This window comes from Mirounga leonina, unplaced genomic scaffold (genome assembly GCF_011800145.1).
Source record: "Mirounga leonina isolate KUSES-001 unplaced genomic scaffold, KU_Mleo_1.0 Mir_125, whole genome shotgun sequence".
NCBI classification, from domain to species: domain Eukaryota; kingdom Metazoa; phylum Chordata; class Mammalia; order Carnivora; family Phocidae; genus Mirounga; species Mirounga leonina.
In genome coordinates, this window is record NW_023270305.1 from 44,988,193 (window position 1) to 45,001,403 (window position 13,211).

At 41.5% G+C, this 13,211-nt stretch overlaps 1 protein-coding gene across 1 annotated transcript in view; it reads left to right on the forward strand.

The window, feature by feature from the left end:
* LOC118008016 (AP2-associated protein kinase 1-like) overlaps positions 1 to 13,211 on the forward strand; it is a 169,170-nt gene that overhangs the window by 88,137 nt on the left and 67,822 nt on the right. Inside the window, exons 4-5 of the mRNA XM_035001382.1 lie at positions 8,023 to 8,131; positions 9,619 to 9,761. Coding sequence (XP_034857273.1) covers positions 8,023 to 8,131; positions 9,619 to 9,761 — 252 coding nt within the window. The remainder of the gene's footprint in view (positions 1 to 8,022; positions 8,132 to 9,618; positions 9,762 to 13,211) is intronic.

The window sequence follows — 13,211 nt, forward strand, 5'->3', positions numbered from 1 at the left end:
AGGCAGGAAAAGATGAATTTTCTTCAGACTTAGAGGGATAAGAACTCAAGCTCAAGATGTGCCAAGTGCTGTTCTGTGTTCACATTTCTTGGCCCAGATGGATTACATCTGCAGTGAGCTTGATAGTGAGGACACTGAGCTGCCACCAGTGAACGTTTGAAGACTTGCTTTCAACAGAAGAGATATCAGAAGATTTGAGGCAGGAAAATGTTTCTGTATTCCTAAAAGAGAGGAAGGTAGATTGTGCACAGTAGGGACATCAGGATTGATGGGGGACAAGAATCTGGAACAGATTATTTAAAAAGATGCTTTGATGCTATTTTTTGTGTAAGAAAAGGTGTGTTGTGTGTGTGTGTGTGTGTGTGTACACATACATAATACATACTGTTTGGATTTGCCTGAACAAAACACTGAAAGGATGAGAGAGGAGAGAGGGAGGGAGGGAGGGTGAATGGGAGAAAGGGAAAGAAACAGGGAGTGTTTCCTATAGGTGATGAGTACTGGAGTAGAAAATAATTTCCTTTTTTTTTTCTTTTTGAATGTTAGTATATTACTTATTTTAAAAATAAAATAAAATTTTAAGCTGTTTTGTAGTCCGTTGGATAAGTAAGCAGAGATCCAAAGAACTTTAAGGTTGGGTAATAGCAAGCCATGTCATACCAACATCATGGCCTCTTTGGGAAGGTTTCTGGATAAGAAGCTCAGGAGAGTGCACTAGGTCCCGTGTCTATGGATTATGTCATTTGGGTAAGGACACTCACCAGAGATTTGTGAGCAAGTTGGAGAGTCTAGGCTGGATTCCAGTAGTAATAACTACTGTGTATAATGGTTTCTGACCAGTGGTTTGATATTAATTTGGAGGATGCCTTCTAAGAAAAAAGCCGTATGGCTCACCACTACTTTTATGTTATTTTATATTTGGCAAATAACCTGGTTAAAGAGAAGACACACTTATCAGTTATCTACCTAATATGAAGTTGGAAGATATAACCACTACATTGGGTAATAGAATCAGGATCCAAAATGATCCTTATGAATTGGAGCAATAGACTGATTCTAATGAGGTGAAATAACAAGGCAAGGTCATACACTTGAATTTTTATTTTAACAGCTTTACAAGCATAGTTCTGGGAAGACAGAGATTTAAAGCAGTGTAAAATGGAAAAAGACTTAAGTATTTTAGTGGTCAATTAACTCAATACGAATGTGTAGTGTAATGCAGCTGCCAAAAAAATGCCATTTTTAGCTACATTAATAAAATTAATAATAGGTGATGATGCTGGTGTACTCTGCATGAGTCAGACCATATCTGGAGTATTCCATTCATTTCCTGGGGCCATTCTTGTCAAAGGGATATAGGCAAAGTGAAGCATTTAAGTGGTGATGCAACTAAAAAACATGTCTATGAAAGTAGGTATATTTAACCTAGAGAAGAAAAGATTTAGAGTCTAAATAATAATATTTCAATTGTTTAGAAAGTGGAAAAGAAGACTTGCTCTTTTTGCTCTGAAGAGGACAGTCTAGGAACAAGAGGTGGAAGTTTCCAGTTGGATGTAAGGAATAACTCATCAGCAGTACATACAGGCTGTCTGCAGTTGGGTGAGGGTCCAAAGAAGTGACATTATTGTAAGAAAACTGCTTGTCAAAAGACTCTAGCAGGGATTACGATTTGAGCTGCCTGACTGCTCTAGATCAGTGCTACTCAAAGGACCTTGTTTTCTTTTTCTTTTCCCCCTTGTATGTTTATTTTTTCCCTAGCTCGTCATATTACTTTTCTTTGTAAATTGAGATAAAATTCACCCTTTTAAATATAATTCAGTAATTTTTAGTATATTCACAGGGTTATTTACCCATCACCATGTATTTAACTCCAAAACATTTTTTTTCATCATCTCCAAAGGAGACCTGTCCCTGTTAGCAGTCACTCCTCATGACCCCCTTGCCATAGTCTTTGGCAACCATTAGTCCACTTTCTGGCGTATATTCGGGACTTTTCATATAAATGGAATAATCTAATACATGGCCTCTTATGACTTCTTTCACTTAACATAATGTTTACGGTTAAACCATCCTGTAGCATGGATGAGTGCCTCATTTATCCATGTGATAGCATGTATGAGTATTTTTTTCCTTTTCATGGCTGCATAATATTCCATGTGTAGATATCACATTTTGTTTATCCTGATGGACATTTGGATTGTTTCCACTTTTGGGCATTATGAATAGTGCTGCTTAGGACATTTGTGTACAAGTTTTTGTGTGAACATGATGTTTCATTTCCCTTGGGTATATACACAAGGATGAAATTGCTGGGTCAAGTGGTAACTCTGTTTTTTGAAAAAATGCCAAACTGTTTTCCACAGGAGTTGCACTATTTTATATTCTTCCAGCAATATATGAAGGTTCCAGTCTCCACATCCTTGGCAACATTTTTTATTGTTTATATTTTTAATTATAGCCATCCTTGTGGTTTGGAGTCGTATCTCATTGTGGTTTTAATTTGCATTTTCCAAGTGATTAATGGCATTGAACATCTTTTCATGTGCTTATCAGCCATTTGTAATGCTCTTTGGAGAAATGTCCATTCAGATAGATCCTTTGCCAATTTTTACATCGTGTTGTCTTCTTATTGTTGAGTTTTAAGGGTTCTTTATATAGCCAGGATACTGGATCCTTATCAGGTGTATGGTTTGCAAATATTTTTTTTCCATTCTTTGCACTGTCTTTCATTTTCTTAATAGTGTCCTTTGAAGCACAAAATTTTTTAATTTTGATGAAGTGCAGTTTATCCGTTTTTTTTTTTTTCTTTGATTGCTTGTGCTTCAGGTGTCATATCTAAGAACTATTACCTAATCCAACACCATGATGATTTGTGTGCATATTTTCTTTTGGGCGTTTTTATATCTTTGGTCCATTCTGAATTAATTTTTGTGTATAGTATGAGGTAGGGATCTAAATTTATTCTTTTGCATGAAGATAATCTAGTTGTCCCAGCATCATTTTTTGAAAAGACTGATCTTTCCCTCATTGACTTGTTTTGGCACCCTTGTCAGAAATCAATTGGCTGGGGGCACCTGGGTGGCTCAGTTGTTAAGCATCTGCCTTTGGCTCAGGTCATGATCCCAGGATGCTGGGATCGAGTTCCGCATCGGGCTCCCTGCTCAGCGGGAAGCCTGCTTCTCCCTCTCCCACTCCCCCCGCTTGTGTTCCTGCTCTCACTATGTCTCTCTCTGTCCAAGAAATAAATAAAATCTTAAAAAAAAAAAAAAAAAAGAAATCAATTGGCTGTAAACGTATGGGTGCTATTCAGAGGATGTTGTGCCAGAATGTAAATCAAGGAACTAGGAAAAGAAACAAGTCAGCTTGGTTAGTTAATTGATTTATGTCCTGGAACAAGCTTCTTATCTCCTTCTGGGCTGGTAACAGTTTACTAACCAGCACATATTTGTGGGTCACATTTTGAGTAGTGCTGCTCTAGATCTTTCCTACTTTAAATGCCACTGAGGAGCAACATCCTGGGCCCTTTCCTAGAGCTACTGGATTAGAATCTGCTTTTAAACAGGATCCCCAGGTGGTTCATATGCCTATTAAAGTTTGAGCAGCACTGTTCTAAATCAGATTTTAGATGACTTTAAAGATCTGTTCAGTAAGTACAGGATTAATTAATGAGTAAGACTCAGGAAAGGGAGAGTCAATGTGAGTATGGGAAGGAGAGTAATATTTGAGACTTCTTACGTTGCAGAAGCTTAGATACCTTGGCCCTCATTGAACACCAGGGCCAGCCTAGATCTCACAGTGTTTCTTTTCATTGCTGTACTGGACTTGATGTTTTACTGTGCCTGTGAATAACTCCTTGTGAAGAGAGTTATAACGGAAATTCAGAGTAATTGAGGGGGAAAGGAGCAAAGAAAAGTAGGCAGAAGACTTTCACAAAGCATCCAGTAGGAGAAGTAAACAAATTTCAGGCCTTAGAACTGGATTCCTTCACCTTTAAGTTAAAAAGAAGCTGAAATTTGCTTAAAAGGGTCTGTGGAACCCTGGTGTGATCCCAGAAATAAGCAGCAATAGTGATAAGTCATAAAAGCAGAAAACATTGAATATTTGAATGGAGGGTCAAAGCAGGTAAATTATCTCTTTGGAAACTTAATCTCTTTAAATGCAAGCGCTATCCATACTGGAAATTGGCAGGTATCATGCTGACATTCCAAGGAAGGGTGACCTGAGCAAATATATAGGGAAATTAGTTATATACCATACTCATTTTTACTATTGGGAGGTGAGTGACATGTTATTAATATGCTCTTTAGAATGCTATCTTCTTTGTTTTCCTGAACTTATATAATAAAGGTTTTTATAGATGTACTTAGGGATTAAGTCCTCCCTTAAGGCCTCAAGATTCTTAACGAGGAATCCTCCTGCTGTAGGAATTTTGAAGATAGGGATAGGATACTGTTTTGTGCTACAAGCATCATTAATTAGGACCCCAGATAAACTTGAGATTTGTGATAACCTGTAAGATCTGGATTGAAGGCATGATTTTCAAATGGCAGCTCTTGCATGTATTTATGAAGAAAGTTTTTTAGCACTACAAACAGTTAAATATATTATTAATATTAATATTAATATTAATATTAATAAGGCAACTACAAATCATTGAAAATATCTACTTAATAAAGCAGGTCTTCTGGGGCGCCTGGGTGGCTCAGTCGTTAAGCGTCTGCCTTCGGCTCAGGTCATGATCCCAGGGTCCTGGGATCAAGCCCCGCATCGGGCTTCCCGCTTGGCGGGAGGCCTGCTTCTCCCTCTCCTACTCCCCCTGCTTGTGTTCCCTCTCTCACTGTGTCTCTCTCTGTCAAATAAATAAATAAAATCTTTAAAAATAAAAAAAAATAAATAAATAAAATAAAGCAGGTCTTCTAAGAGCACGTTTATGTCAGTACTCTAATCTAAAAATAAAGTTTGTTAATGTTAATTGTAATGTTAATCTAAAAATAAAGTTTAGGGGCACCTGGGTGGCTCAGTCCTTAAGCGTCTGCCTTCGGCTCAGGTCATGATCCCAAGGTCCTGGGATCGAGCCCCGCATCGGGCTCCCTGCTTGGCGGGAAGCCTGCTTCTCCCTCTACCAGTCCCTCTGCTTGTGTTCCCTCTCTCGCTGTGTCTCTCTCTGTCAAATAAATAAATAAAATCTTAAAAAATAAATAAATAAAATAAAAATAAAGTTTAAAATGACAATACACACTCCTTAGACTTATCGCTGTTTAAATCATGTAATATAAACTGATCTGATCTATAATTTAACTGAACATTTCTCACTCCCCTGAAAATCAGGTTTTGGCTTATATTCATCATATAGATTTTTATCTCAGTGTACCCCAAATAATAGTTGTAGCCAAGGGCATCAAGGCATCCTCTTTATATCCTGCCTTTTCCCGAGTAATTGAGCTCCAGTACCGTGTGGGTTCTGTCCCATACCTCTATGTCCATTTCTGTTCTCCAAGCCTGGGACTGTGCTTTTAATGAAAGCCAGGGAATGCTTGGGCCTCCTCTGGCCTATTGCTGCTGCAAACTGGGCAGTGGCACCCTCAGTGTGAGTCAGTCTCACTTTGCAGTAAGTTTTTCTCTTGACCTTTTCTGCGTTTCACAGCCATTCAAATCGATCTTCTCCATCAGTTGCAGACTAGTGAGGTGTTACTCTAAAATCTGAGATGTTGCTGCATCATCAGGTCGTTAAGTAAGTGCCGTGGTCTCCCTCCAAAGGAGATCTTTTCTGCTTGGACGTCTCTCAGGAACTCTGCAGAAGACAAAATGAAGAGGAATTTGGACTTGAACTGATCAGCAAACAGCTTGGCAACTGTTGTAGGATGCCATCTGCAGATGTTAATTATCCAGTTTGGGTCCTCTAATAGCTCTTGACCTCCTCTTGGCTCTGTCAAATGCTTTTTTTCCCATCCTGATTCTTTATTATTCCTCTTGGGGTGAGACAAATCAGAGGTAGCATTGCTGATTCTTTTTTAAACGGTTAAATGTAGACAGATTACTAATGTGGAAACATTAGTCTTTCATTCCGCCTGTGAACATTTGGAGAACATGATCTTCTGCTCTATTTTGGCTTCAAGAACTCCTCTCCAGTTCTTCCTCCTTCCTCGACTGTGTAAATGAAATCAAGTTTTTGAAGAGTTGGTGATGAGAGTAAAAAGCAGGGGGAAGAACGGGCCTCTGCGACGTGAACCCTGAAATCACGTTCTGTTGTGCAGAGCTCGAGAGACTGCTTTTTCTGCCTCATCATCTCCTTTGTTTGTTATCCAAAGTAGTTGCTCTAAGCCTTTTATTTCTCTCATCAAGCTTCTTTCTCATTCCCTTATACTGCAAACATGGTCTTGCTCTCTACCAGAAACAGAACAATAGAACTGAACTCACTGAAGTTCCCTTTTCTCCAGCTGTAAACCAATATGCATATCCATCCTCATTTCCTTCGGCTCCTCTTTCTAAGACCAGTCCCCGCCTTCTCTTCCTGCAGGACTAGGTTCCATCAGTTAACCTTCGTCCTCTCCTGTATGCTGAAGGTTTCTGCTCCTGGCTCCTTCCACTCTCCCATGCTCAGGCCTCTCTCATCCTGAGAATTAATTCCTTCTGGCAATGCTGTTCCTCTCTGGAGCACAGAATGTTCCAGAAGACTCATCTGTAGTCACCAGCTCTATGTGCTCAACTCTTTGCAAGTCCATTTCTCCCCTCCCCCCAGCCCCCATCCCATCCCTTCTCTGAAACTGTTCTTGCAGAGGGCTCCATTGACTTCCCACTGTCAGCTCCAGCGGTCACATTTTTATTTTTGTCTACCTTTCTGAAGCAATAGTCATTCTTACTCCCTCCCTCACAGGAAAGTTCTAATGAATTTTAACTTTGATGCTCAGGGTTCAGGTATATTCTTTTGATACTATGAGATTTCTTCTTGTTTTGCTATATAATTTCAGATTAAAAGAGACTTTATATGTCACTCTAAGCAGCCAAATCTCTAGTTTGTGTAGAGGTAGTTACTGTTTTTATGGCCTGAACTGTCATGTTTGTCTGGTGACTCAGAACCACTTATGTTTCCACTCCCCTCCCCTTTTTTTAAACAAAAGTAAAACAATTTATTAAAACGAGTTTTTTTTAAATCTTGTATTTGTGCAAAAATCCTTTTATCCAGCTTGCTCACTTTTTCTTTCCCCAACTTACTTCTTGATGACATTGGATTTTAAACATCATCATTACAAAGATTTGCCTCTATGGATGTTGAAATAACTATACCAAGGTGTGAGGCAACTTCTAGGGCCTAAATGGGTCCTGACACATAGGAAGTGCTTAATGTACATTTGTTGACTAAGTGAATTCCATAAGCAGCCCTGAGAGAGCATATGCAGTTCCAACCAGAGAGCTGGAAACATGACCCGTCTTATATTCCATTTGGTTGGCTTGAAAGGCTTAATTATGAGCAAAATGTTTAGGTCTGGATGCCACTGTAGTCTGTTCAAAACTTTGTAAAGCAGTTGTTCTTTTCACATATTTCCTAAAGGGAGAAAAACAGTACAAACAATTTAAAAGTCATGTTGAATTCACTTGTGTATCTACAACCAGGGAAAAACCCCACCAGTTTCATTTTTCTGAATTAAAAATTCACACGTTTAAATACTTCATACTGTCTGGCTCACACTCTCTGCAGTACTTCTGGAGATAGGCGCCTTTGCTCCTGGCTTACATGGAGCACTGATGGAGCGAACAAGCAAGCACCCTGTGTGCATCAGATTCCAGAATCTTGTTCAGGCGAGTGCTGTGGTTTAGTAGGATTGTAGAAGCATTTACTGAAGATCTGGCCATGAATCTCAGAGACCACTGGAAACCTGCTCTTGACCCCCCTCTTCAGTCTTACCTCTCATTGCAGTTAAGGTCATCTGCATTTAAATTATCTGTGCTAATGGAACCAACGGGCTCATTCTGTCTCTATTGGTATCTGTATCTCATACTATATTTCTCAACTCTTCTTTATAGAGAGACCTATCGGGGCACAAGAACATTGTCGGTTACATTGACTCCAGTATCAACAATGTGAGCAGTGGTGATGTATGGGAAGTGCTCATTCTGATGGACTTCTGTAGGGGTAAGTATATGACCCACACCTTGAGCTCCCGTTGCTCTGGCACTTTGATTGTCAAGGGCATGGGGCTCATTTCAATTAATGTGCATTGTGCCCTAATGTATGTTGTTCTATTTTTAAAGATGTGCAAAGAAAGATACAGAGCCTGCTCTCACCTCTTGGTTATTCTTACTACGGCAAACAATCTGAAGTGGTAGATAATACAAAACTCCCCTTTTGTTGGCTTTAGGAAGGTTTGGTGCTTGTATATGAATGAGAATGGATGAGGGTGAGAATGAATGTGTTATTTGTGATGCTTTAAAACAAGCGATGAAGGCACATAATAAAGACCCAACTCCAGATGGACCGAAGAAACGATTCAGCCTCCCCACTCCCTCCCTCATGTGTTCTCTTCTCCACCCACACCTCCATCCTTGTGTTATAGGGGAAAATAATCCTTTTCGTCTAATGGAAATGACCTTTCCTCTCCTTGCTTTTGAGCTGTAATTTCCAGTAAGGCTATATTCAAACGATGCTGCTGTGAACAGTGGAGTTAAGTAGTTGAAAGCTTGGAGTTTCAAGCAACATTTATCTTGGGAAATACAGACTGTAGCATGACTTGATTCAGAGCTGACTGCATTTCACACAACCAGTTTGGAGGTTTGACTTTTTTGGCCTAAGCAACTGCCACTTACAAGCTTGGGTCACTGCCTCGCTGTTTGGTGCCCTGTTTTATAATCACCCTTACTTCCACTGACATTTTCCTTGCCTTTAAAGATACTGTCCATAAATTAAATATGTTATTAATCCCCAAAATATGATGTTAACCAGTAATTTCAGCCTACTCTGTAACAACTCTTAAGCTGATTTTATAAGACACTACCAAATTTGAACTTGACAGTTTGTTTCCTCCTGTCCATTCCTTTTTGCATGGTAAAATGTTTCGAGACAAGGCAGTGGGAGCATCTGGGGATCTGGATAATTTTGTGTAAGTGAGGTCCTCAGTCTTTTGGTCCTGGAGATGAAATATTGGTGTAGCATTTCTACATCCTCGGCAGCAAGTAGTGAGTGAAGCCAGAGAAACCGAGCCATTCCTAAAGTACAGACTATAAAGCTGTCTTCTTCCTGCTCCTGGGGTCTATTGTGCAGTCTGATTCTTACTAAAAGATGTGGCAGGTTGAACCTGTGGCCTTGTCTCATACAAACGGGGACAGTGTAACCAAGCGGCTATAGCAGGACCAGATTGTCAGTTCTACTGATCTTGAAGATGTCACAAAGGCAGCCCACGTCTGGAGTACTTCATAAAGTAAACTGGTTTTGATGCATTAGAGAAGGACCTGGATTGTAAGAAGATGAATCTGGGTCTGGGAATCAAGACACTTGGGTTGCAGTCGTGGCTCAGCCAGTCACCTCTGTCCAGGTTGCTCCTCTGTGGACAGCCATTCATTGTCTTGGGTAAGTAGTGAGTCTGAATGTTGCTAACCTCTCGCTTGTTCTGTGCCCCCTTGCAGGAGGCCAGGTGGTCAACCTGATGAACCAGCGCCTGCAAACAGGTTTTACGGAGAATGAAGTGCTTCAGATATTTTGTGATACCTGCGAAGCTGTTGCCCGCCTGCATCAGTGCAAAACTCCTATTATCCACCGTGACCTGAAGGTAAAGGCCGCACTGTTTCATTAAGTACATTCCTACAGAGGATTTCCTATCTGCCCCAGGAACGAGGGAGACACTTTGGGGATGTAAGAGAACAGGCGTGGTGACCTGACATTTCTTACATTCTGCTTGGCGAGAGAAGACACAAAGAAAAAAAAATAAAGTACGGTACAGGTATTGCTTTTATTACTTAAGTAGCCTTTAGAAATTCTTTATAATCATCAAATGCCTGATGTTGTTTTTGCTTTTCCTGATGTAGTCCCAAATTTACTTTGTCAGGGGTATGGAAAATGATACACTAATTTAAATGGTTTGCAAACAGCGATGCTTGGTTTTTAACGTCTGCTTCATATTTTGCAAAATCCAGTAAGTGATTATTTTCAAAATTTGTTCTGTTAATCACTGTCTTCTTGTACTGGGCCTTTCCTATTATATAGTCACTTGACAGTGTTTGTTGAATGGACTTGGCAGCTGGTTAGGATTCACCAACATGTATGGCACACCAACTATATGCCACGTACCCTACTAGACACTTTACACACACTGTCTCTTGGAGGAAGATGTTCTTCTTTACATTTAGAGTTAGGGAAACTCAGGAGTAGAAAGGTTACATGACTTGACTAAGGTCATATAACCAGGAAGGAGCAGGACCCGAATGTGCTCTTCTGATTCTAAATTACAGTTTCTTTAAGTACCTGTGTTTTGAGAAACCTGCTTCGAGGCTAGTAACTTGGATCCGCATCCCCTGGTGTGCGGATTAAATGTAGGCTACGGGATTCCACATGGAATCTGTCAAGCCGTCACTTTTGTGGCGGTGTCAGGGAAGCCCAGGAATCCATAGCTTAATCATCACCCCACGTGGGTTTTGTATATTCTGAAGTTTGAGGATCGTAGCAGCCTACTAGCATTTCTGTGTCAAGGTTTTTGTTTGTTTCTTTTAGCTTTTTAAAAAATGGAGATATAATTCATAACCATAAAATTCACCCTCTTAAAGTATACAATTCAGTGGCTTTCACCAAATTTACAAGGCTTTACAACCATCTTCACTGTCTAATTCCAAAGCATTTTATCTCCTGAAAGGAAACCCTGTATCCATCAGCAATCACTCTTCATTCCCACCTCACCCCAGCCCCAGGCAACCGCCAATCTGCTTTCTGTTGCCTGGTCTGTGCATTTCATATAAATGGCTCACAGAATAAGTGGCCTCTTGTATCTGACTTCTTTCACCTAATAATGGTATCAGGGTTCATCTGTGTTGTGGTATGTAGCAGTACCTCATTCCGTTTCATGGCATGATAGTCCTAGTGTGGAGAGACCACATTTTGTTTATCTAGTCATCAGTTGATGGACCTTTGAATTGTTTCTACTTCGGATAAGACTACTATGAACATCCGTGTACTAGTCTGAAGTGGGTATATGTTTTCAGTTCTCTTGTGTGTACATCTAGGGGTGGAATTGTTGGGTCATGTGGTAACTACAGTTAACTTTTGGAGGAACTGCCAAACTATTTTCCAGAGTGGCTGTACTATATTATATACCACCAACAATATATGAGGGTTCCAATTTCTCCACATCCTCACCAACCCTTCTTGTCCTTTTTCATTTTAGCCATCCCAGTCGGTGTAAAGTGGTACATACATATTGGCATTTCTGTACTGAAGCCATTCGCTGATGGGAAGATAGTACATACCTTCAAAAGCCTTAAATAGCTTCTCCAGTGTCCCTCTGTAGTCAGCCCTTTTTCTGAGTAGAAAAGGGAGAATACATTTCAGTAATTATTACGAGTCTAGCATAGTACAAGTACATAATTCTGTGGAGGTGGTACAGGTATAATATGGTTCCTACCCCCAAGATGTTTAAGTGTTGGTGAGAGGATATAAATGAAATGTTCAGACTTGGAATAGTGACAGGTGAAGTATGAAAGTTCTAGAACAAAGTGCTGAACAGCAGAGAATCGAGCTGCTTAATGTATGGTCAGATAGTGGGACCAGGTAATGGAGGTTGGAATCTTCTGGAGTAGTGGGACTTCACAGGCTGGTGGGATATGTATGGGTGGTCACAGACAGGATGAAGGGCATTTTAGATAGAGAGCAGAGCCCAAGGGCTTCCTAGAGAAGGGGACAAGGAGGCTTCAGAGCGTGCTTAAGTGCCTGAGGGGGCATGGAGGTAAGGGCAAGGGGAGGAGGCAGAGATGACCACTGAGCATCCTTGTAGAGAGTGCTATTCCCATGTTCTTAAAATCTTCCTTTATTTTAACTGGATTAAATGAGGCTTCGGTGATGAGTCATTGCATACCTGTCGATGATACCTACCTAATTTACATATTCCCAGCATATCAGTGCCCTGTGGTGCTCCCAGTGCTGTGAGGAGCCTGAAGTCTGGAGCGGAGCTCCAGGTCTAGCCCAGGGACAGGGAGGAGGACAGAGCTTGGGCTCGGGCAGTGGGAGCCCCAGACGCTTTCTTCACTGCACCGAACAGTCCCTGAGATATTTTAACAGAGGAACATGGCCAGAGCAGAATCGGAGGAGAGGCCAGAGCAGGAGTGAGGAGAGGCTGCCGTGTTCTGTTCCCCAGCTTGCCCCCGAGCCCTGTACCCCTCCACCCTCCTCGGTGCTCCAGAGAGTCGGCACAGTGCTGGCAACACAGTGTTGGACTCTGTAGTTGTGTCTTTTTTTTTTTTAAGATTTTATTTATTTATTTGACAGAGAGAGATTGCGAGAGAGGGAACACAAGCAGGGGGAGTGGGAGAGGGAGAAGCAGGCTTCCCGCCGAGCAGGGAGCCCGATGCGGGGCTCGATCCCAGGACCCTGGGATCATGACCTGAGCCGAAGGCAGACGTTTAGCGACTGAGCCACCCAGGCACCACTGTAGTTGCGTCTTAATCCGTAGTGGAGACCATCAGGCAAGCAGCTGGCTTGCCGGTAGTGGTTCAGGAGACTGTTGCCATTTCTCCTCTACCTTGGAAATAGTTGTATGTGAATAGGGGGCCCCTGGGAGGAGGCCTCGATTGTAATTGTTCCAGAAGAGTCCTGCCACTGTCGATTTTAGTCAACTCCTGGTTGTTTTGATGGAAGCTTTCCCAAACTCCACATACCCTCCACTCTGTGCCATCTAGCTGCTTTTGTTAGCAAGTGAGCTTTTGTTGGTTTCTGCTCATATATGCGTGGCGGGCAGTCCCCTTTGCCTGCCACACTGCCAGCCTCCTGAGGCCCAACTGCAAAGTCCCTGTGTACCTCCCTGTTTGCCATCCCATAGTCTCAGACACTCTGAGCTCCATATCCAGCCACCACAGTGCCAGCAGTAGCCAGGGCCACGAAGTTCTTTATCCCCCTGTTGGCCAGACAGAGTGCTGGTGGCTGGTCTTTAGGTGCTTCTCTGAGCGGGACTTACATCTGGTGAGGTGGCACCACCGTGAATAAAAGTCAGTAGGACATGAAAGATGTGGCAGGCCAG